At 39.2% G+C, this 23370-nt stretch overlaps 1 protein-coding gene and 1 long non-coding RNA gene across 3 annotated transcripts in view; one reads left to right on the top strand and one right to left on the bottom strand.

The window, feature by feature from the left end:
- LOC132657285 (uncharacterized) overlaps positions 1-20362 on the top strand; it is a 39837-nt gene extending 19475 nt beyond the window's left edge. Inside the window, exon 3 of the long non-coding RNA XR_009595185.1 lies at positions 8010-20362. This is a non-coding gene — a long non-coding RNA (uncharacterized LOC132657285). The remainder of the gene's footprint in view (positions 1-8009) is intronic.
- CCNL1 (cyclin L1) lies at positions 10836-23361 on the bottom strand. 2 transcript variants are annotated; one of them, XM_004003221.5, is made up of 11 exons: positions 23006-23361; positions 22647-22721; positions 21842-21951; positions 16140-16260; positions 15028-15092; positions 13216-13315; positions 13005-13109; positions 12776-12917; positions 12460-12571; positions 12259-12357; positions 10836-11644 (listed from the first exon to the last, which is right to left on the bottom strand). In XM_004003221.5, the coding sequence occupies exons 1-11, from the start codon at positions 23306-23308 to the stop codon at positions 11296-11298; spliced, it is 1581 nt and encodes a 526-aa protein (XP_004003270.2). In that variant the 5' UTR covers positions 23309-23361; the 3' UTR covers positions 10836-11295. The 2 variants fall into 2 exon arrangements, with proteins under 2 accessions (XP_004003270.2, XP_060250315.1); XM_060394332.1 differs by lacking the exons at positions 10836-11644; positions 12259-12357; positions 12460-12571; ... (1 more) ...; positions 13005-13109; positions 13216-13315 and adding an exon at positions 13399-14789.
- Between the last annotated feature and the right edge of the window lie 9 nt (positions 23362-23370).

Raw genomic sequence — 23370 nt, 5'->3', positions numbered from 1 at the left:
TGAAACCTAATTTGAAGGATTTTGAGCATTACTTTGTTAGCAGGTGAAATGAGTGCAACTGTTTGGTAGTTTGAACATTCTTTGTCATTGCACTTCTTTGGGATTGGAGTGAAAACTGACATTTTCCAGTCCTGGGGCCACTGCTGAGTTTTCCATATTTGCTGGCATATTGAGTGCAGCATTTTCACAGCATCATCTTTTAGGATTTGAAATAGCTCAGCTGGAATTCCAGCGCCTCCTCTATGTTTGTTCATAGTGATGCTTCCTAAGGTCAGTTTGGCTTCACACTCTATCATGTCTGGCTCTAGGTAAGTGATTGTACCATCATGGTTATCGAGTTCATTAAAACCTTTTTTGTATAGCTCTGTGTATTCTTGCCACCTCTTCTTAATATCTTCTGCTTCTGTTAGGTCCATACCATTTCTGTCCTTTATTGTATCCATCTTTGCATGAACTGTTACTTTAGTATCTCTAAATTTTCTTGAAGAGATCTAGTCTTTCCCATTCTATTGTTTTCCTCTATTTCTTTGCATTGTTCACTTAGGAAGACTTTTTTTTTTTTTTTAATCTCTCCTCGCTATTCTTTGGAAGTCTGCATTCAGATGGGTATATCTTTCTTTTCTCCTTCGCCTCTCACTTTTCTTTTCTCGGCTATTTGTAAAGCCTCCTCAGACAACCATTTTGCCTTTTTGTATTTCTTTTTCTCGGGGATGGTTTTGGTCACTGCCTCCTGTAAGTGTTACAAACCTCTGTCGATAGTTCTTCAGGCACTCTATCAGATCTAATCCTTTGAGTCTATTTGTCACTTCCACTGTCTAAGCATAAGGATTTGATTTAGGTCACACCTGAATGACCTAGTGGTTTTCCCTATTTTCTTCAATTTTAATCTGATTTTTGCAATAAGGAGTTCATGATCTGAGCCACAGTCAGGTCCTGGTCTTGTTTTTGTTGACTGTATAGAGCTTCTCCATGTTTGGCTGGAAGACTATAATCAGTCTGATTTTGGTGTTGACTATTCGGTGATGTCCATATGTAGAGTCATCTCGTGTTGTTGGAAGCGGGTGTTTGCTATGACCAGTGTGTTCTCTTGGCAAAACTCTGTTAGCCTTTGCCCTGCTTCATTTTGCACTCCAAGGCCAAATTTGCCTGTTACTCCAGATATCTCTTGACTTCCTACTTTTGCATTCCAGTCCCCTATGATGGAAAGGACATCCATTTTTGGTGTTAGTTCTAGAGGGTGTTGTAGGTCTTCATAGAACCATTCAGCTTCATCGTCTTCAGCATTACTGGTTGGGACATAGACTTGGATTACTGTGATGTTGAAAGGTTTGCCTTGGAAATGATCAAAGATCAGTCATTTTTGAGATTCCACCCAAGTACTGCATTTCAGACTCTCTTATTGACTATGACGGCTACTCCATTTCTTCTAAGGGATTCTTGCCACAGTATTAGATATAATGGTCATCTGAGTTAAATTCACCCTTCTGGTCCATTTTAGTTAGCTGATTCTTAAAATGTCAGTGTTCATTCTTGCCGTCTCCTGTTTGATCACTTCCAATTTACCTTGATTCATGGACCTAACGTTCCAGGTTCCTATGCAATATTATTCTGTACAGCATTGGACTTTACTTTCACTACCAGACACATCCACAGGTAGGCATCATTTCAGCTTTGGCTCAGCCCTTTCTTTCCTTCTGGACCTATTTCTCTGCTTTTCTCCAGTAGAATAATGGACAGCTACCAACCTGGGGGGGATTGATTTTCAGTGTCATATCTTTTTGCCTTTTCATACTGTTTCTGGGATTCTCAAAGCCAACAATACTGAAGTGGTTTGTCATTCCCTTCTCCAGTGGACCATGTCTTGTCAGAACTTTTCATTATTACCCATCTGTCTGGGTGGCCCTACGTGACGTGGCTCATAGTTTGTTACACAAAACTGTGATCCATGTGATCATTTTAGTCAGTTTTCTTTGACTGGTTTTCATTCTGTCTGCCCTCTGGTAGATGAGGATAAGAGGCTTGTGCAAGCTTCCTGATGGGAGGGACTGGCTGTGGGGAAAACTAGGTCTTTCTCTGATGGGCAAGGCCATGCTCAGTAAATCTTTGATTTTCTGTGTTCCCTCCCGGTAGTTTAGCCTAAGGCCAAAGTACAGGGGTAATAGTAGGGGTATTGGAGACCTCCTTCCAAAGGATTTATGGCAGCATGCCATGCCTCCCGGGACTGCTGTCAGTGTCCCTGACCCTGCAGCAGGCCACTGTTGACCCACACCTCCATCAGAGACTCCCAAATACTCAGAGTCAATTTGGCTGGGTCTCTTGTGGGGTCACTGCTCCCCTCTCCTGGGTCCTGGTGGGCACAAGGTTTTGTTTGTGCCCTCAAGAGCCTCTCTTTCCCCAGTCCTGTGGAAACTCTGTAATCGAATCTCGCTGACCTTCAAAGTCCGATTCCCTGGGGATTCTCAGCCCCTTTGCTGGATCCCCAGGTTGGGAGGTCTGTTATGGGCCCTAGAATTTTTGCAACAGTGCTAGAATTTCTTTGGTGTAATTATTCTCCAGCTTGTGTATCCCCCACCTGGCAGCTCTGCGGTAGTGCTAATGGCGACCTCCTCCGAGGGGACTTATGCCAGCCACCCCACCTGCTACTGCTGCCCTGTGCCTCCTTTGGAGACACTCAAACACTCACAGGCAGGTCTGGCTCAGTCTCTTGTGGGGCCACTGCTCCTTCCTCTGGGTCCTGGTGCACACAAAGTTTTGCTTGTACCCTCCAAGCATCTCGGGTGGGCATGGGTTTGATTTTAAACATGACTGCACCCCTCCTGCTGTCTTGCTGCAGCTTCTCCTTTGCCCTTGGATGCGGGGTATCTTTTCTGATGGATTCCAACCTTCTCCTATCAATGGTTGTTCAGCAACGAGTTGCAATTTCTCAGAAGACTAGGGCACGTCTTTCTACTCCACCTTCTTTACTGCTGTATCATTACATACATATATATACAGTGAAATACTGATAGATAAGAGGACATGGTGATGGCAACAACTTCGTCTCAGACACATGAGAGAATCCATTACATACACACATAGAGGGACAGAGTGATAGAACAAGTGTGGTAAAATGTTACTATTTGGAAACACTGGGGGAAGAATATACTGGACTTCTTTGTAGTATTGAGTAGTATAAGTAGTATAAGTACTATAAGTAGTTTGTAGCATAAGAGTATGCCCACTCTTATATCTAATTTCAAAATGTTTTAAAAAATGTTTTCAATGTTATTTTTCTTATGTCCCCATAGTGAGTTGAATAGTGTCCCCCCCAAATTCATATCCATGTAGACCCATAGAATGTGACCTTATTTGGACATAGTCTTTGTGGATGTAATTAGTTAAAATGAGGTCATGCTGGATTAGACTGGGCCCTAAATCCAATGACTTGTGTCCTTACAAGAGAAAAGGGGGACTTCCCTGGCAGTCCAGTGGTTAACACTCTGCACTTCTGCAGGGGGTACAGGTTCAGTCCCTCGTTAGGGAACTAAGACCCTGCATGCCTTGTGTTATGGCCAAAAAAAAAATAAAAAGTTAATTAAAAATAAAACAGCTGAATTAACAAAAGACGAGGAGGAGGAAGAGAGGACACATACAGAGAAAAAGGCCACATGAAGACAGAGGCAGAGAATGCAGGTAGGATTAGAGTGCCAAGGACTGCTGGGAGAAGCTACAAATAATCGAGAAAGGATTCTTCCTTAGAACCTTCAGAGGGAGCATGGTCCTGCTGACACCTTGATTCCAGACTTCTAACCCTCAGAACTGTGAGGGAAGACATTTAAGTCATCAAGTTTGTGGTAATTTGTTAGTTTACCTTAGGAAAATAACAGTCACCCACATGCTTAAAATGGCTCTCTGGTCTATATCAGTCTGGCATCCACAAGCCTCTGATGTTATTAATAATGATAATATGATCATTTATTTAACATTTACTACGAGATTATATGCATTATTTCCTTTAATCCTCCTAACACCTGAATAGAGCACGTTCATGACTAATTCTATGGCTGGGAAGTGACTGTGTAGAGTGGTTAAGTAGTGTGCAAAGGTAGACAGCTAGTAAGTAGAGAGGGTGAGCCTTGACCTCAGGCAATCTGACTCCATAAGCCTCACCATTTCTGCTCCAACATTGTTCACTCTTTCCTGCACAAGCCCTTCCTGTCAGAGCAGACAAGCCTCATGTCTGTCCTGGGGTGCACGCCCAGCTATCCGAGTCCAGACATCAAGCCTTGCCATGAGATTATACCACCTCTTCCTCCTTATCCTTTTAAATCCTTTCCATCCTCGGCCCAGCTGCACTCCCTGTCCTCTGAAATTTCCAAGCCACGAGGCCACAGCAGTCCCTCCTCCTTCTTTAGCTTAGGTCTGTGTACTGCTTGCTTGGCCCGAAAATATACTCAGGATTATTTTGGACGTAATTTACCTTTAAAAAAAAAAAATGTCTCCACCTGGATAGCAAGTACCGTGCAAGTAGGTGTTAATTGTATGTAGGTATCTGCCACATCTCTAGACATCAACTTTCCTTGCCCTTCTTTACTTATTTATTTATTTTGGTTTGTGTTGATCTTCTTGCTGCACAGACTTATCTCTAGTTGCGGCGAGCGGGGGCTACTCTCCAGTTGGACTGCACAGGCTTCTCATTGCGGTGGCTTTTCTTGTTGTGGAGCGTGGGCTTTAGGGAGCTCAGGCTCCAGCAGTTGCGATTCCCCAGCTCTAGAGCACAGGCTCAGTAGTTGTGGTGCACGAGCTTAGCTGCCCTGCAGCAGGTGGAATCTTCTTGGACCAGGGATCAAACTTGCATCTCCTGTATTGGCAGGCGGGTTCTTTACCACTGAGCTACCAGGGAAGCCCCTCTCTCCCTGCCCTTCTTTCTGTAGTTAGGAACCTCTCAGAAAAGCTTTCATCTGGCATATATGCAATCACAGTAGAAACTTGACATTTGCAATTTGACTGTTTTGAAGCTTGCTGACTCAGTCTCAGTTGTGTATAGGATATAGTCTGCTACATCAAAAAGACCACAACCAACCAATGTTGAAGAGGATAACGAGAAAGGGGAACCCTTGTACACTATCGATAGGAATATGAATTGGTACAGCCACTGTAGAAAACATTATAGAAGTTCCTCAAAACCTGAAAACAGAACTATCACATGACCTGAAAAAAATGAAGACACTAATTTAAAAAGATATATGTACCCCAACGTTCACAGCAGCGTTATTTACAATAGCCAAACATGGACGCAACCTACGTGTTCATCAACACCTGAATGGATAAAGATGTGGCGTATATATACATAATAGAATACTACTCAGCCATAAAAAGAATGAAATCTTGCCATTTGCAACAACATGGGTAAACCTGAAGGCGTTATGTTTAGTGAAATAAGTCAGAGAAAAACAGATACTGTGTATCATTTATATGTGGAATATAAAAATAAAACTGGTGAGTACAACAAAAAAGACTCACAGACGGTAGAGAACAAGCTAGTGGTTACCTAGGGAAGACGGAAGGGGGCAGTGGCAAAACGGTCAGGGGATTACGAAGTACAAACTATTATGTGTAAAATAAATAAGCTATAAGGATATATTATACAGCATGAGGAATATAGTCAATAGTTTATAACAACTATAAATGGGAGCATAACCTTTAAAAATGGTGGATTACTCTTGCATACCTGAAACTAATATTGTAAATCAATATACCACGCCCCCAACATGTGCATATATTTTTAAGATATTGGCAACACAGCTCAAAAAACATATAGTCTGCTAATGGCTGAGAGCATGACTAAACAATGTCAACACTAGTCTAGGTTGCAGTAATTGTCAAATGAATGAAACTTGGTCTGTTTGAAAAAGCCCAAGAAAGAATATATTTTGAGTAGAAAATTAGTTTCCTAATTAAGGGTGGATTATTTTACCTCACGGTGGCCTAGATTTATGACGTGCCTTGTGCTGTGTACAAAGACCTGATGTTTTGCACGTTCTGTGTAAAAACAGAAGAATCCATTTGTAGGATTTTTCTGCAAGTGCTGCAGCAATGCAAGAGCTGCTTGAGTGAGGAATTCCAGTTTGCAAAGGTAAACACATTGCACTGCAGTTAACTAGCAGAGATGTTGGACAATTAATAATCTGATTTTCAACTGACCCAGGACACTAGGTACACAGTGCCATGTTCACAGATGTGGGGGTTCATATAGGTCTTGGATTATCTTTGAGATGTCAGGTTCAGGCAGGTAGCATCTGTGAGCAAAAGGAGCAGGATCCCAGAAAGTCACCCCCATCATCAGTGATGAATGCCAGTTGACACATGCTTTGCTGTTGCAAAAAGAGGGAGTTGGCAGAAATATACCACACTGGTGTGCACACCCCAACCAGAGGGCTGCTGGGCTCAGGTCATTTGTTGCCTTGAGGGATTGTAGATCTCATAGTTCACCTAAAACAAACATTGTACAAACCAAATACCTGTGTGAGCTAAGATGTGGCCCAGCGCCCACCAGTTTGCTACCCCTGGGCTGTTGTTTATTTGCCCGCTTTAGTCTGTGAGCTCTAGAGCCCTAGAACTTTGTAAAAGGACTAGACACGTTCATAGAAGGGCAGTTGGAAAAAGAACACGTGCTCAAACCTGAAAGATGAGGGCGGAAAAGTGCCACTCAGTGCATTTGTATCTGTAAAATTCATTCCTCATTATTTTTATTGCATATCCTACTACAAAAGTCAGGCATCGCTGTAGGATTAAATAAGAGGCATTACAGTAATGAACAAACCACAGTTCTGCTGCTCTCTTGAAGTTTATACTCTATTAATAATAATGAGAGTCAGTGACAAAATAAAATAAGGGAAGTTCAGATAGCGGCATTATGAAAACGTTAGGGCTAGCTAAGGTACAGAACATGATGGGGGGCTGTCAGAGGGGCTTGTTTTTAGATAGGGTGTGAAAGAAGGCCCTTCTGGAGAGATGATTCTGGAGAGGGGACCTGAATGATGATCTGGAGGAAAGGCATCCCAGGCAGGGAGGACAGGAAGTGGGAAGACTTTGGAATACAGGGGCACACCTGAGGATGAGGAAACTCTGTTGATGGATGGAGGAAGCTGGCAAGGGTCAGACCTTATACAGCCCAAGTCAAGGGTGTGTAGAGTGAAATGAGAAACCCTTGGAAACTTTAGGTATTACAGCAACATGTGATTAACTTTTTAAATAGATCATTAAGCTACAGTTTGAAGGGCTATGGCAAAGACCTACAGATACTAGAGAGATGATAGCTGATACAGAGGAAAGGAATTTGATGACATAAGCAGGCAGGGGAGGAACTTCCTCTGTTCTTAGAACTGGGTTGGAATTATTCTGAGCAGAGGTGGCAAAAAGCAGGAAGGGTCAAGAGGACAGCCGCTGATGTCACGCTTTAATTATGAAAAGCTTATACTGTTAATCTCAGTGAGGTAGTATTCTGAAACAGCTATGTTTTTTGAATTGTGTTCACAGAAAACGTAGACTTCAAACTTTTCTAAGTAGTTGGGTGCTTTTTAACATGAACTGTTTGGATTGCAGAGGTAAAAACTAGAACCCCATTATGTCTAACACATATACTATGCACAATGCTATGAGGGCCAGTTTGCAGACAAGAGTTTAAGTGACTTGCCGGGTCACCTTAGTAGAGGAATGACTTTAATGCAGAAATGACATGAAAGCCCTCGTTCCCTTCGCTCCAGAAATGGGCCAAGTCCCCATGGCTACAGACAGTGGGCTGTGACTTGCAGCTACAGGAGTGACTAATTCGGGGGGATACAAGGGAATCGAGGCCCACGGTGCAAGCTGCTCCCCTTGCAGTGTTCCCAGTAGCGGAAGAGATGGTTTTCCTTGTCCATCTGCCTGACATTCTCTATCTCCGCGCTAACCAGAGTCCCCAATGTGTGTCTTCTTTTAACATGGTTTCTTAAAAATCTAATCTTAACTTTCATGTTTATTGATTACAGTCCATGGTGCCAGGGGACTCCCCTGATGGCTCAGAGGGTAAAGAATCTACCTGCAATGCAGGAGACCCAGGTTCAACCCGAGTTGGGAAGATCCCCTGGAGGACATGGCAACCCACTCCAGTCTTCTCACCTGGAGAATTCCATGGACAGAGGAGCCTGGCGGACCCTACAGTCCGTGGAGTCTCAAAAGGTTGGACACTTCCACATGGTGAGCTAGGAGTTGGCTCTTGGGATGAACGATTATTTGTTACTATGAAATTTATCTTGTTTTTGGATATTTTCATAAAAAAAAAAAAAAAAAAACTTCAAACTTTTCAAGGAGGCTTTTGATGCAGATAGCAGGCATTAATATGGGTTTAACAACTGATGTTAACAGTGACAGTATTTAAAGCTATCAGTTCAGTTCAGTCGCTCAGTCGTGTCCAGCTCTCTTTGTGACCCCATGAATCGCAACACGCCAGGCCTCTCTGTCCATCACCAACTCCCGGAGTTCACCCAAACTCATGTCCATCGGGTCGGTGATGCCATCCAGCCATCTCATCCTGTCGTCCCCTTCTCCTCCTGCCCCCAATCCCTCCCAGCATCAGGGTCTTTTCCAATGAGCCAACTCTTTGCCTTAAATTCAGGAAAGGGTCGTTACTTTTATGATTATTTTAAAATGGAAAATAGATTAATTCCACTGGTCTGTCTTTAGGGTTAAGATGCCAGTTGTAAATGACAAATGTAATATTTTATAGCATAATAGGACTTGTATTAAGAATTATTAAGACAAATAACATCTTATTTGCAGAGGTACAGCTGTAGTGGGAAGCAAAGGTTAAGAGGACAGATATAAATGGGGCACATGCATACAGGATTGCTGATGTCCATATAAGCAATAAGTTTTAGGATCAGGAACTTAGGTGAGACACCTGGTGAACGAGGCAGCGATTCAGTATATTTCAAAATAACAAACCTTGGGATCCATGAGGAACAAAAAAGTGTTTAGGGACACCACAGGGTTACAGTGAGCCAGCCCAGAATATGAAAATTACAAGACAAATGACCCAATTTTTCAGGGGAAAAAAAGATGGACAACTTGTGATTAAAACCAAATACAGACCTTGTTTGAACAAACTAATTATAAAACAAACAGGAAACCTGAATACTAAGTTAGATGTTAAAGTAAAAAGGTTGCCTGACCTAGAATTTATCATTGTTTTTGGAGCTGAGAGATGGGTACTCACTTGACCTTCCCCATAATCGTAAGCTTTTAAATGTGGGTTCAGCAGCATTAAGATTATTAAACTCTTGACAAGAACCTAGAAAACTGATTCAGTAACAGCACAAGACACTGATACTATCACAATACTGTTAACCTGCTATACTCTAACATAATAAGTTAAAAAAAATTCATTCACTCCCAGAAAAAAAGAAACAGCACAAAAATTAGGGCAGAAGGAAAAAAGTAATCATTCCAAAGCAACCTGTAGCATACAGCTCTTACCTCACATGCAGGTGTATCTTCTTTATCTTCCACCTTCACAAACACCCTTCACCTACATGCTCTTTCCAAACAAGGATACAGTAAGAATTGCTACACTATTAAGAACTCAGGATTTTTCAACAGGTCATTTGCCTTTCTTCAATGTTGGTCTTGGAAAGAAATGTCACTATATATTTAGAGGCAGTTTAAGCTCTTTAGAAATACTGTTACAGATTAGCAATGTGCCATAAAAGCCCATGTAGAAACAATGAACTATTACCTTTCCAGAAGTTGCTCACTTACACTAGGTCATGCTGCTGCTGCTGCTAAGTCGATTCAGTCGTGTCCAACTCTGTTCACCCCATAGATGGCAGCCCACCAGGCTCCCCCATCCCTGGTATCCTCCAGGCAAGGACACTGGAGTGGGTTGCCACTGACTTCTCCGAGGTCATGCTAGGCCATGTTAGTTTTTAGTTAGGAATGTCACTGTACCATACCGACATTTTTATTTCCAAGTGAATCTCGTCTCCCTGTGAGGCCTTCTACTTTTTCCAGCCCCACTGCCCACCACTGCAGAACGTATTTGGAAATCTTCTTTGGCATCCTCTTCAGAAGTTGTAACTACTTTACACATCCTTATGGCAGTAAATCTTCATCTCTTTGTGGGTGTGTTTGATTTTTTGAAACAGCAACAAATCATTTGGAGCCAAGTCTAGTGGACAAGGTAAGTAATCAAGATGGATGAAAATTTTAATGGAAAACTTTTTAACTATAAAGCAGCATTTTATTATGGCTTTTTAAGGTCTCTAAATTGACTTCCAAAATATTAGAGAACTCTCAAGTAAATAATTTTAAAAATACCCTTGGCTATACAACTTCTGGATTTGTGATCAGATATTCCTTTGAACAGCCAGACAGGATGGGGGACGCAGTGGGAGGAGTTGGGGGATGGGCTCACCTCCTAGCCTAAATACCTAAAGAAAAACTTAAGAGCTGAATAACTGGTGCTAATTTGCCATCCTGTTAAAAATTCTGATTTACTCACCTTCAAAACAGTACTTAAACCTGACTTAAATAACCTTATGGTACCCATTTATGTGCAAATCAAATTTTGACTTACATTTCATGCTGCAATAAAACATGTAAAAAACATGTAATGTTACACTGTTGGGCCAAACCCATTTGCTTTTTCCACCTATACAAGGAAGATTTCTAAGAAAGCTCAGTGCAGGTAAGAATTACATTTTAATCTCAAACTTTATGTAACAAGGAAAGAAACAGGTCTGTCAGAAAATCAGTACAGGCATTTTACTATCAAAAACTTTTCTTTTTAATAATTTATTTAAATAAGATTGAAGCAATTTAGAAAAACAAGATTTGTATTTTATTTTCTTGTAAAAATCTTTACACATGCAGACAAACCAGTGTTAAGAAAGTATTCACCATCATTTAAACAAATAACCACTTAAATAGAACAGTGTCTGCAATTTTATCTGTATAAAAATAAGATACATTTTTACAGAATTCACGCTCCAGTTCTTATAGCAATAAACAATACACAACTATAATAATTACAATTGAACCTGACCATGGTTTTCAATTAGATACTGCTAGGGCATTTTATGTGCAAAAAAAAAAAAAACCAAAACAAAAAAAAACATAGTTCTTTTCAAAAGAAAATGTCCTCAGTGTTTCTAGAGACCTAGAGGGTTTAAGAAATCAAATCCTAATCAGTTTGCTTTTAATATTTTGATTATGAGTCCATACATCACACTGTAGATAGGCAAAATCAGGAGTTGATGCAGGCTCAAAGGAAGAAAGTCAGCGTCTGTGCCTGCCGTGTCCTGAGCGACTGCCACCATGGTGCTTGCCTTTGTGGGACCTCTCAAAGGAGCGAGATCTTTCACGCCTGTCCCTATGATGTCCCCTTTCATGCCTGTGTTTCTTGACAGCATCTGAGTGATCCCGAGACTTGCTCTGAGATCGAGAACGAGACTTTTTCCTTTTATGACCATGTCTATTTGAACTTTTTAAATCATCTCTGGTATGCTTGGCTTTAAGGTGAGGAGAACCATGATTATGATGTCGTCTTGGGCTTTCACTGTGACTGCGGGACCTGCTTCTTGATCTCGAGCTGTATGTTCCAGATCGACTCCGCCTATTGTTATAACTTAGATAATAAAAATTTGAGGTTGAGAGTCAGTTTCTACTGGGAGCAAATATTTTTGGTGGTGCTCATAGCAGGTTCAAAACAAAACCACTCTATCAGTGACAGACCAGACTAAAGATGTTTAATAAACTTCCCCACCCCTCACTACCTCTCCTTCAGCCTGTTAACATATTAAACAAATCATAAATATACCATGTCTGTATTCTAGGGAAGGGAGTAATTCGTTTTTAGTGTCCTAGCTATTTACTGAATTATCTCCCATATGCTCAAAAGAACCACGGAAGAGCCACAAGTAGCTGGCCATCTAATTATAAAGTTAACTAGGGAAAATTCTTTGGCTATAGTTGACCTGATTCTTCATTAGTAGTAAGTGGTTGGCAGGCTGTACACCTCTCCAGAAAACAAAAGCAAAACCAGAATAGAATACCATATGCTACCACAAAACAAAAAAGCCACATGCCTACAGAGCATATCTCTAAACTCATTTCGGACAATTTACCCTGTATTAAACCTAGCCTAATTTTGATAACAGTCCATGGGCAATTTTTTTCTTTTTAAACCATAACCTTAAAGACTCCAAATAAGACTGCTTTCCCCAACAAGTATTTACTTACTGTCTTCTTGGGGTATGTGATCTAGAACGTGATCGTGTTCTTGACCTTGATCGACTTGCACTTCTGCTATTTCTACTTCTCTTGCTGTCTTTTCTTACACTTAAAAAAACACACACAATTTTTTAGTTATGTACATAGTGTTAGAAATTAAATACATAAGAAGATTCCTCAGGCCATTTTTCTAAACTCAAGTGTACTCACCCATTGTAAGGGCTTTTAGAAGCCTGTTGTCTATCCTCAGGTTCTTTTTTTATTGTCTTCACATTAACAGAAATAGGTGACTTCTCTTCAGTTTTTACTTCTCTTGGTGATGCTTTTAAAAGAACATTAAGGCATGTTAACTATTAGATTTTACAGAAGGCCAAATAAGTTTCTAACTGTAACCAAGTACCATTCAATTATCAGTCCTTAGTTGTCTGTCAAGAGAGAAAATAGGAATCACTGTTTCTATGCAACTGTGAAATGCCAAAACTTTCTAATAACCACACATTCACAGTGCTTAGGTTATTAACCTTACATGGTTTAGAGGCTGGAGAAAATCCACCGAGAGTTGAAAGGGCTGGAGTTCCATCAGGATTCAATCCCTTTGCTTTTAGTTTGGCTTCTTGTAAGGCAACTTTTCTTTTCTCTACTTCTTTTTCCAGCAATTCATAGTTTGGCTGTTGGAAGAAAGTGAAATTAGTATTTCTCTTTTACACTCTTAGCACTGACAAAATGTTAACACAAATAGTGGTAAACAGAATTACCTTTTTTCTGGTATAAAGCCTAAGCGTTTCTATGCAGATTTCTTGGATCTCCTCTTCCGTAGTACCAAAAAGAAGAAACCAATGGGGACGAGTTGGCAATGGAATCTAAACCATAAAACAGATCATTGTTTTTATTAGAACTGCTAATTCCTGTGATTTATCCTATTGGACTATACAAGATTTATGTCTCTCTCTATATATATCCACCTACCTGAAGAGCTCTAGCTGCAAGGTAGATGCAAGCACATGCGATAGTCTCTGGTTGAAATCGAACAAATACATTGGTTCGAAGACTGTCATTCATATAATTCCTGAAAAATATTTCAACCATAAGCTTTGTATGTAAACAAATCAGTTCCTCTGAAGCTTACATAAAATTGGAGACTCAATCTACTTTATTCTTTTTTCTTCTCATATTTGTATTTTCAGTATTCTAGCATATAACAATTCTTAACTCAAAAAGCAGTAAGAGATAAGAATTTTAACACTAGAATCATTCTTCATGTCTCCTAAATAAGACCGAAGTCCTTTAAAATAATTCCATATTATTACTCCACATAGAACAGTTAAAAAAAAAAAAAAACAATTCTATGAAAAGCAATGCTCTGAAAGTTCTGACATCATTAGTTTCAGAAATGATAAACCACTCCAACAATACTTCAAGCCATTAATTATTGACCATCTCTCTCCTTTATCCACAATGAAAAGCAGTGTCAATCAAGTTCTTTCAAAAATTCAATACTGTGATAGGGATAAAAAGGCATTTTCAGTAAGCACGCACCAAATTAAGAAAACTAAGCTAGTTCAGAAAACCTAGGTTGGGAAGTGAAGAGCAAATATATATATAACAGCCTTGTTTATATACAAGTGTGACTAAAATATAAATAAAAGCAGTAACTACTTCAGTTAATAAATTACTGGACTTTTATAATAGTGATCCCTCCCCCACAATATTCCTAAAGTACTGAATAAATTTTACAAATTGTTCAAAACGTTAAACTAAAAGACTGTTTCTTAAAAAATTCCTTAACCCATGAAAACTGCTAAAAATCTGTTTTATAGAACATATATCAAAGTCATGCATTTTATAAAAGCAATGAGACTTTTCTAATATTACTAATAAAGAAGCATGGCAGTCGTTAAGTCCAGAACATTAAGAATTACATCACTTAAGTACTGCACATCAACAATCTTAAGACAGTAGTTGTGGCTGAACCACAAACTCCTTGTTTTAACTTTAAATAAGCACTACAAATCACACATCTATATCTCTAAAATCTAAGTTTTAGAGTTCTATGTTAAAATTAACAGCTCTTTAAAATGAAGCACTTCTTACTTCTAATACCATTGCCTCCAATAGCCCAGCAGCTATACATTCATCAAGAATGGGAATGGTGCCCATTTTAAGCTGCTGTTTCCACTGGTAGAATTCATGCTACACATACTAAAAATAGAAATCTAGTCAAACTCCTAGCAAAAATCATTTAAGTCATAATGGCTGGACAACAAATCTATCAAAAATGAACTATTCATTTTGATAGTTACAGGTATACATTAAATACATAGGCATGTTGAATAGTTACTTCTAGAAACAAATATACAAATCCTTTTGACAACCCGACAGAACTAGAAGATGCTGCCAGATGGATATGGACCACTTCAGTGAATCTCGGATGAGAGCTTGCACTGGATTGGCTGGAGAGCAGGGCAGCCAATCAGGCCATCCTGAGGTCATGGGCTGAAGTGCAGAGGGCAGAGTTCTATGACTTACCATCATGGACTACCCTTTAATTAAAGAGTAGAAAAAAGAACAAAGTTAAATTGAGTTCTCCATTAAAAGTAATTAGTCAAGCCAAGAAAACAGGAAGCAGAAATAAGCATTATTTACCTTTTGATTAAAAAACAAAAAAACAAAAAGCACCAAAACAAACTTATCTCATTATTTTGGAAAGGGAAAATGAAACTTACTTTATTTCTGCTTCTGTTTTCCTGGCTAGGAAAGAAATGTAAAAAAGCAACTTACCAGGCAGTTTGAACCAGGGTTTGATTACGTTCACATTCTAAGACTTGTAAATACATAACAATGATCTGAAGGACAAGGGAAAAAAACTTAGTTTAGCATATTAGAAGTCCTTTCAAAGTATAGAGTTCAAAGAACATAAGTAACTGAAAATGTTAGGAGCAAGTTTTAATTCATAAAAACTGCATGAATAATACAGACCAACCTAAAATGTACCTGATAGTCAATGTAGGTTTTTGTTGCTAAAGTTCATGTGGACATGAAATGTTCCAAAATTGTACAGGAAAAAAGAAGTTAAATCATCTAAGAACAGTATCTAATTTTTCATGTGACAGGAACTGATTACTTCACTTTATTTCCAAAGGTACAAACACCCTAGAGACTGTTTTAAAGTTACACAATGTGTATGGTGCATACTATGCACAACTCAGAGTGGGTATTATAGTGAGTAACGAAACATTTCTACACTGAAGCTTACCATACTAAAGTGTGATAAATTTTAAAAACTCAAAATGAGTTTACCTCAGCTCAGATCTTTCTAGACCATTATCATCATCATCCTCATTTCACAATTTTAGAGATGTGGAATCTGAGGCACAGAGTTTTCTGCCAGGGTCACACAGCTAATGGCAGAAACACATTTCTATGTGCAGATGGTCCTGCCCCCCGAGCTCTCACTATCATTGTGCTATGGCTTATGTTGAGCATATGGAAGCCCAGAGACACTGGAGAAACCCAAGAACACTCAATGATGCTGATAGTGAGCAGCCACACACTCTAAGCCATTTCACTATGCAACGGGGTAACACACCACCAGGTACTGCTGCAGACACACGTGTTTATTCACTCCATGGCTAATATGTAAAAATCTCCATTCTCTAGTATGAACACTGGGTTGCCTCTGAAGCAAAAAGAACTTATCTATGCCCACACAATAAAAAGTTAAGATCTGAACCCAAGACTTTGATTCTCATTTTACTGATCATATTTCAATGCCCCAAAAGTGCTTTTTAAAACCAATGGTTAGTGTTCAAAGATAAATTTGCAAGAAATAAAATTTTAAAAGAACAAAACCCTAATACTTACGAATATAATTTCTGTACTCTACAACTCACCTTATGGGGATGCTTGACATGAACACAAAATCCCAATTCCTTTAGCACCCTCCTCTCTGCCTTGATAACTTGATTTTTGGTGTTAATGTAGTTCTGATCAAGGATCAGGGGGCTTGGAGTCCTATAGTTTGTAAGAAATAAAATCAAAACTGTTTTGCACATCCCAAAAATTTTATTTGTGGTATCTCCATTTTCCCTTCCAACCAACTATTGGCAACAGAAACCAGCTTTTTAAACTCCTGCAAACAAGTTAAAAGCATTGATCTTGTGCTGTCCAAGTTATGCTAATTAAATATATACTTTCTAGACTCACTTCCTAGTTTACTAACAAAACCCTGAAATGAAAAAAAAATTCAGTCTAATGTTCTTAGATGTATCCTTGATTTTTTTCATCCAGATGTATTTATACTACATAACAGCCTGATTTTCACAATCTCATTAGTCTCCAAAGGCTAGAAACAAAATTAATGCGCTCTTGAATATATGTATTACAAAGACTTCATAGCTCTTGAAAATATGTATTATGAAGACTTTTCATAAGAATGATTTTACAAAATATCAACTCATGATTAGTTTAAGACCAAAACTAAAATTAGGGAAAAATAGGGTGGGTAGCTAATTCAGATTCCCCTAAATGGGGAATAAACTGATCTAAGAGTCTCTGTTAATAAACTAAAGATTCAGCTCAATTACCAAAGAAATGTTTTTAAGAATCAGATTTAACACTCAAAGTGATCAATAAAACCAGGCCAAAATTTGTTCAGAGTTATCAGGCAGCATCTATAGTACACAATGCAAAAGAGAAAGGAGGACCAACCATAATGAAGAAATAAAACAGCATGTAAGGTCTCTGGCCAGAGCAAAATTTTGACAGCTTTAAAAGTTATGAGAGAGGCAATATATCTGTGGTTCAGTGTTTTGGGGGAAAAATTATTTCAATTAAGAAACTGTTTTAAATTTAAGTCTTAAAATGAAAACTAGTTTCTTAATGAGAAGTCAGTCAGGACTTGGAATTTCTCTTCTTAAAGTGTATGAAATGGACCAACGTCCTTCGTTTGTTACATTCTTAGAGCCAACCAACAAAAAAACACTTTTATTTAGAAGCTGATTTTAACATGGGTAGAGTATGTAAATATTCTCCCCCATACTCATTTTCAGCCAAAATATTCAAGAGTTTTTGTCTAGGCAGGACACAACATTTTAAAGATAGTCCTTCTGAACACTGCCCCACTTCTCCTTTTACTATGGACACCAAATACCGAAAAATTTAATCTCATAATTTTACACTATATATCCACTTGAAAATCAGAAAAGAATCTGAAATCAGCTATATTACCCTGTAATATGTTACCAGAGTAAAAAAATCAGCAGTCATTTATTTTCCTTTCTCCTGTTTCAAACCATAAAACTGGAACGCTTAACTATTTCTAACTTTTCTATACTGTCAAGTTGGATATAAGACAAAGTTGGCAAAGCTGACAAGATGGAGAACAGCCTGTTAATGCTCAAAGTGGCCTTCACTCAATTCAGTTCTTACAGCTTTGAAAGGTGAGAAATGAAGCCACACCTTTCAGTTGGGGAGGGTACTGATTTCTAACATGAAAATATAAATGATGAACACATTTTATCAGGACAAACAGGCTACAAGTTCACTGTTCTTTGGAAAAAATCAAATTTAATTCAAATGAGGACAGGGAAGCCTGTTGAGCTACAGTTCACTGAGTCACAAAGAGTTGACTTAGCGACTGAGAAACAAATGTGTACACAAAAATGTGTTCCAAGTATCTTAAGGTTTATGATTTTTCGAATGTTATCACAGGAAATCTGGGGAAAAGTGAAATCTACTTAAAGAATAACTCTTTAACCAATGGACCAGTTATCTGATGACCCTTTCACCAGATAGTCATTAGGAGACAGAATGCCTCTGGTGTTACATACCACCTTCTTAACACTTAAGGTGCAACTCAAACAGTAAACTGCACCATTAGAATCCTTATGAAATTATTATGAAAATTGTCTCATTTTTTCCTGTTTATGTTGAACAAATTTATTGTATCTCTTACCAAACTTGCTTTAAGGGTTTATTTCAAATTCTGTTAGAAATTCATTTTCTTACAATCAACCAACTCAACATTTGAATTATGGCTATTGTCTGGTTCTTAATCAGGTTTAATCACTAGTTCTGCTTAAGTAAATTAGTTATTTTCTATCTATTCTCTATAATCTTTACTTTCACATATTTTGGTGTCAAAATCCCAATATTAAACCAATTAGGGAAACCAAACCCACTACCTACTCAATTCAACTACCTACTCAACTTCTTGCTTAGACAATAGTAACTACTTGCAATCTTCAAAGTCAACTTTGTAGATATATATAATCTGATACCTTCCCTGTTCAGAAGCAGTTTTACTTCACAATGAAAGGAGGCTCAATGAACATGTAACTTATACTACTTACAAAGATTACTTTGTATCACAATTGTATCCCCAAACAGGAGTAGTAAGAAAAGGTTCAAATTGCCTAAGCAAATTGTTTCTTTGTATTAACAAAGTATCTATTCACTTTACCTGGCAACAAGTACATCAAATTTAATTAAAGTTTGCTAGAATTTGTTCATCAATTAGGTAAACTTTCTTTCCAATAAAAGTTCGAAGAAGTTAACATTATAAAATCTTAAAAAAAAAAAAAAACCTGCTTAAAAGAAACTTTCATCTGTTCAGAAAAAAGTAATTTTCATGATTAAAAAAAAAAAAAAAACACCTAAACCTAACTCCGACTCCTCTGCTTTTGTCAGACTTTTTCAGATTAATTTATATGAAAAGAACAATTCTCAAAATTAAATCTTAGTGCAAAGTTTTGGGTTTTGATCATTTGAAGTTTATTATGGGGTCTCAGATTAGCTATCTTTCCTTTAGCATGATCTCAAAAATACAACCACAACAACAAATTTAGGAGATTCAAACATGGTTTCTCATACTCATATGGTACAAAGGACCAAGAAAATGTGGAACAAATTCTTTGAGACTATATACTTAAAGGAGATCAATAGTACAAGAAGGCAGACTGTTTTCAACATACAGAATTTAGTAATTCTTACTTCAAAGGAGCATTCTTTCTTTGGCAGTGTTTAAACAAACTGAAGGCCATCTTTTAGAGCCACCAAAATAAACTGAAGACTGGACTAAATGACATTAAGACGGTTCCAACTCTATAATCTATCATCTATATGCATGTTGAAAATACCACACCACATTCAACAAGTGGGTTGTTGTAGTCTTTGAATATTTGTCTTCTTTTAGACAAGCCTTACGATATGAAGCTAGGTGCCTTAAAACTACAGAAAACCCTTAATTTGCCAGGAATATGCTGCATCTCAAAAAGCAAAGTATAATTGGGAACTATTGAAATGAAAAAAAAAATCTTTCTGAGCTTAAAAAAACATTCTCAAACTACAAAAAAATGAAAAGGCAAAAAAAGAGAAAATCACATAATTCAGAATGGGGCTCGGGCATCAGTTCTTCATAAAAGCTCCTCCAGTAATTCTAATATAAGTCAGCACTGAAATACAGCAACTTTTTTTAAAGGCTACAAAACTAATGCTTGTTATTAGCAAGGTCACACTACAATTTAAAGCTATGCACAAACTAAAATAATACCACCAAGACAAACTGATACACTTTACTTAGCTAAAGTGATATTAATAGTACTCTTCTAATGACATTAATCAAAAAAATTACTAAGCTATCATTCTAATAACTTGGACAGCAAAGACAAACGCTTATAACAAGAAACAGGAGTTTTTCTAAATGGTTCACCAGTGGCCAACCTGTTAGTCCCCGATTCCAGTGACCTATTCTCAGAGCACTGGCTTCTCCTTGGGGATTTTCGATACTTCACTCACTGTTGCCATGACGACAGCTTCATCGCTATGTACCACTCCACATCACCCAGGCTTTGGTAAATGTAGCTGGTCGCTGTATAGTCGGTTGCAAGGGAAAAAAGAGTTGAAGTTAATAACATATACAAGCTACCTGTCTGAGTAAACTTGTAATATGCATAGAAACACTTTTACATCTTGCTTTTTTTAAAAAGGCTTCCATGCAATTAACAACTCCCTTTAAATTTCATGCTGTAATCAGACTTCTAAGATGGAGACACAATCAATTTCTGTAATAATGACCAAAAGGGGGAAAAAAAAAAAACCCGACACAACAGTCAAATCAGGTGAGATATTTTACATTCCAAGGTTTTCACAGTTAAGAGAACCTACTCTAACATCAAGGAAGAATACTCCATCTCAAAGAAAAATTTCAAAGTAGATAATAAATGATAATAGCAAAATGGTTCAAAGGATACTAACAGAAAACTATTTCCTTTAAGCAAACAGAATCCTTTGACTAAAGAATCTTTTTATTAGTGTCACTGTTTAAACACCCTTAACAGTCTACTAGATCTAAATATAAATTTTAGCTCAGACCATACTAAATTATCAATTTGAAAACTTCCCAAGTTTCAGGGATTCCTCACTAAGAAGCTAAAAGACATTTTTAAATACAATTACAAAGTTAGTCTATCCCTGAATAAGGTGAATGAAAAAAGAACAGAATAAAGAATATAAGAAAACCGAAAACCACTGTGAAAACTATCTGGGTAACAATATTTCAATCTAAGTAGACTGATCATTCCAAGGCTACTTACTTACTATTCGCTTGTCTCTAAATAGTTTCATTACCAACAATTTACAGATTCAACTAACAAGGACCACTCAAGGAAGCTTTTAATTTTGTACTAACCAATGCCCAACCCCAAAATGACTAAAATCTTTTTATAACTGACTTCCTTTCAAACTCAGTACAAGTTTATCTAATATCACAACAACTTCCTCAAAAAGTGAACAGAAGAACTAATCTACACTATGTACTAGAAGCATCTATTATTATAAGTCATCTGTAGACACAAGAAGTCATCTGTAGGCACAAGCCGCACTGTAACTAAAACTTTTTGGTACTGCCTCACTAGAACACATAAAATGTTAGCAGGCTTCCACCTATAAAACAACACTATTTTGGTTTCTATTTTCTTACTAGATCAGATAAATAGCCCCTATCTAAATGCAGCCCACTCACTGAGACTGTTATCTGACCAAAACAAAATACCTGTTTAATCCCTTTGACTCCAAACTTTATCATCCTGCAGTCCTTTCAGATCCGGTATTATGGGGGATATCGTAGTTCAATGTTGAGAAGTATTCTAACAAAAGCCAACCTCAATTGGTCAAGAATTAACTGGAACTTCCAGTGGTAAGACAGTCTACACAAAACTTCACCACAATATTAACTTGAACTGCAGCGTTTAAACTTCCAGCCTTCAGTCTTACAGAGAAGGGAGGGGAAAAATAACTTACAGAACACACTCACACTTGAGACAAACATACTCCCTTTCTTGTTTAATCTTAAAACCACAGGACTGGCTTCACAGCACTGTTAGGATTGTCCATAAACACAACTGCCTCTACAAACTTCAAATAACTGGTTAACTGTGGTTTTTCAAATTATCAGTGTGTTCCTATGTGAATTTTAACACCTAAATTAAAGTCAGTTTTCCCTTGCATCAGTTTTGAGAGGAAAGAATGTTTTGACATGATTGGTGCACAGTTCAGTAGTAGCAAGAGATGCTGCATTCAATAATGCCAATCTTACCTTTTTCCTCTTAACTGGCGGAGGTGGTGAAATACATTAATCACATCTCTTATTCTTCTAGGTGCTTCTTCAATTTTTGATGCAAGATTAATACATGCCATGGCAACAATCTGGAAAAAAAAAAGAGCCAATAAGAGCTGTTAGATTATGGCACTGCAGGAGTAAAGTTAGAAAGAAGTGCCCCTCTCAAAGTCTACAGAACTTATTCTAATGAAAAAACTTTCAGACACAACTGGGACATTTGGTGAAATAAAAATACAGTTGACATTTCTAGGACATAAATTTATGCTAGTGTGACGTTTCTTTTATTGCCTAAAACAAAGTTTAGTCGCTCAGTCCTGTTGACTCTTTGCGACCCCATGGACTGTAGCCTACCAGGCACCTCTGTCCACGGGATTTTCCAGGCAAGAGTACGGGCGTAGGGGCTGCCATTTCCTTCTCCAGAGGATCTTCCCGACCCAGGGATGGAACCCGGGCCTACGACATTGTAGGCTTTACGGTCTGAGCCACCAGGGAAGTCCTTATTCCCCTTAATTTTCAATCCGGAGCCAAACTCAAACTCATAGGTGCTCTCCATTTGATTGAAAATGCAAATTCTTGATAATAAGGCACCTGGACTCAGGCTCCATCTTCTGATTCTCAAACTCTCTCCAAGAGTCCCTACTCCCCTATGGGTGAGAGCTAGGTACAAAGGCCTAAAACTAACCACTCCCTTTCTGCAAAGGCTGGCCACTGACACTACCCCCTCCTTCCTTCCCATTTCCGGATGGAGAAATCCCCCGTCACCCGCCCCCGCCCTGCTTACCTCGAAACTGTGTTTGACGAAAGACTTGGAGTAGAAAAAACGATGAAACAACACCTGACCCGTTGCCATCGCCACCTGCAGACAAGAGAAGAGAACGGAAGCGCAGGGGTCAGGCGGGCCCGCACCAGGCGCCGCCGCCATTTTGTGCCTCCGCTCACTCCCCTCCCCCTCCCCACCGCGAACAGCTCCTGGGCCGTCCTCCCATCGCAAGCGCCCTCCCGCGCTCTGGCTGCGACCCGCGGCTGGAGAACCCCAGGGGGTGACCTCCCACGCGGCCGGGTCCTGGTAGTACCGGAAGGCATCGGAGGGGAAGGCGGGGAGGGGAGGCGCGCCTGTCGGCCCGGGGCCGGATCACTGACCTGCGGAAGCCGGAGGAGAATGCCGGCGGCCTGGATGAGCTCGCAGCCCAGGATGCGCAAGTCTGTCTCGCTGGGCAGGTCGAGCCCGTCCTGCATGGAAGGGGTGGGCGAGAGCCGCTCCTCCGGAATCAGCGAGTGATCGATGGTGAGCGAAACTTCCGAGTAGAGACGGTCGCCGATCAGGATCCCTCCCGTCGTGGTCGTCGTCGTGGTCGTCGTGCCGGAGCTTGAGCCGCCCGCGCTAGGGGCAGCAGACGAGACGGCGGTGGCAGTGGTAGCGGTCGGGTGAGGCCCGGACGCCATAGTCTCAGCGAGCTGCACGCACGCCCAACGCAGCCGGAACCCGAAGTGAGACTAACCAGCGT

The sequence above is a fragment of the Ovis aries genome, chromosome 1, assembly GCF_016772045.2.
Source record: "Ovis aries strain OAR_USU_Benz2616 breed Rambouillet chromosome 1, ARS-UI_Ramb_v3.0, whole genome shotgun sequence".
Taxonomy (NCBI): Eukaryota; Metazoa; Chordata; class Mammalia; order Artiodactyla; family Bovidae; genus Ovis; species Ovis aries.
Note: the sequence above shows the minus strand (reverse complement) of the source record. Positions and strands in the feature narration are given on the sequence as shown.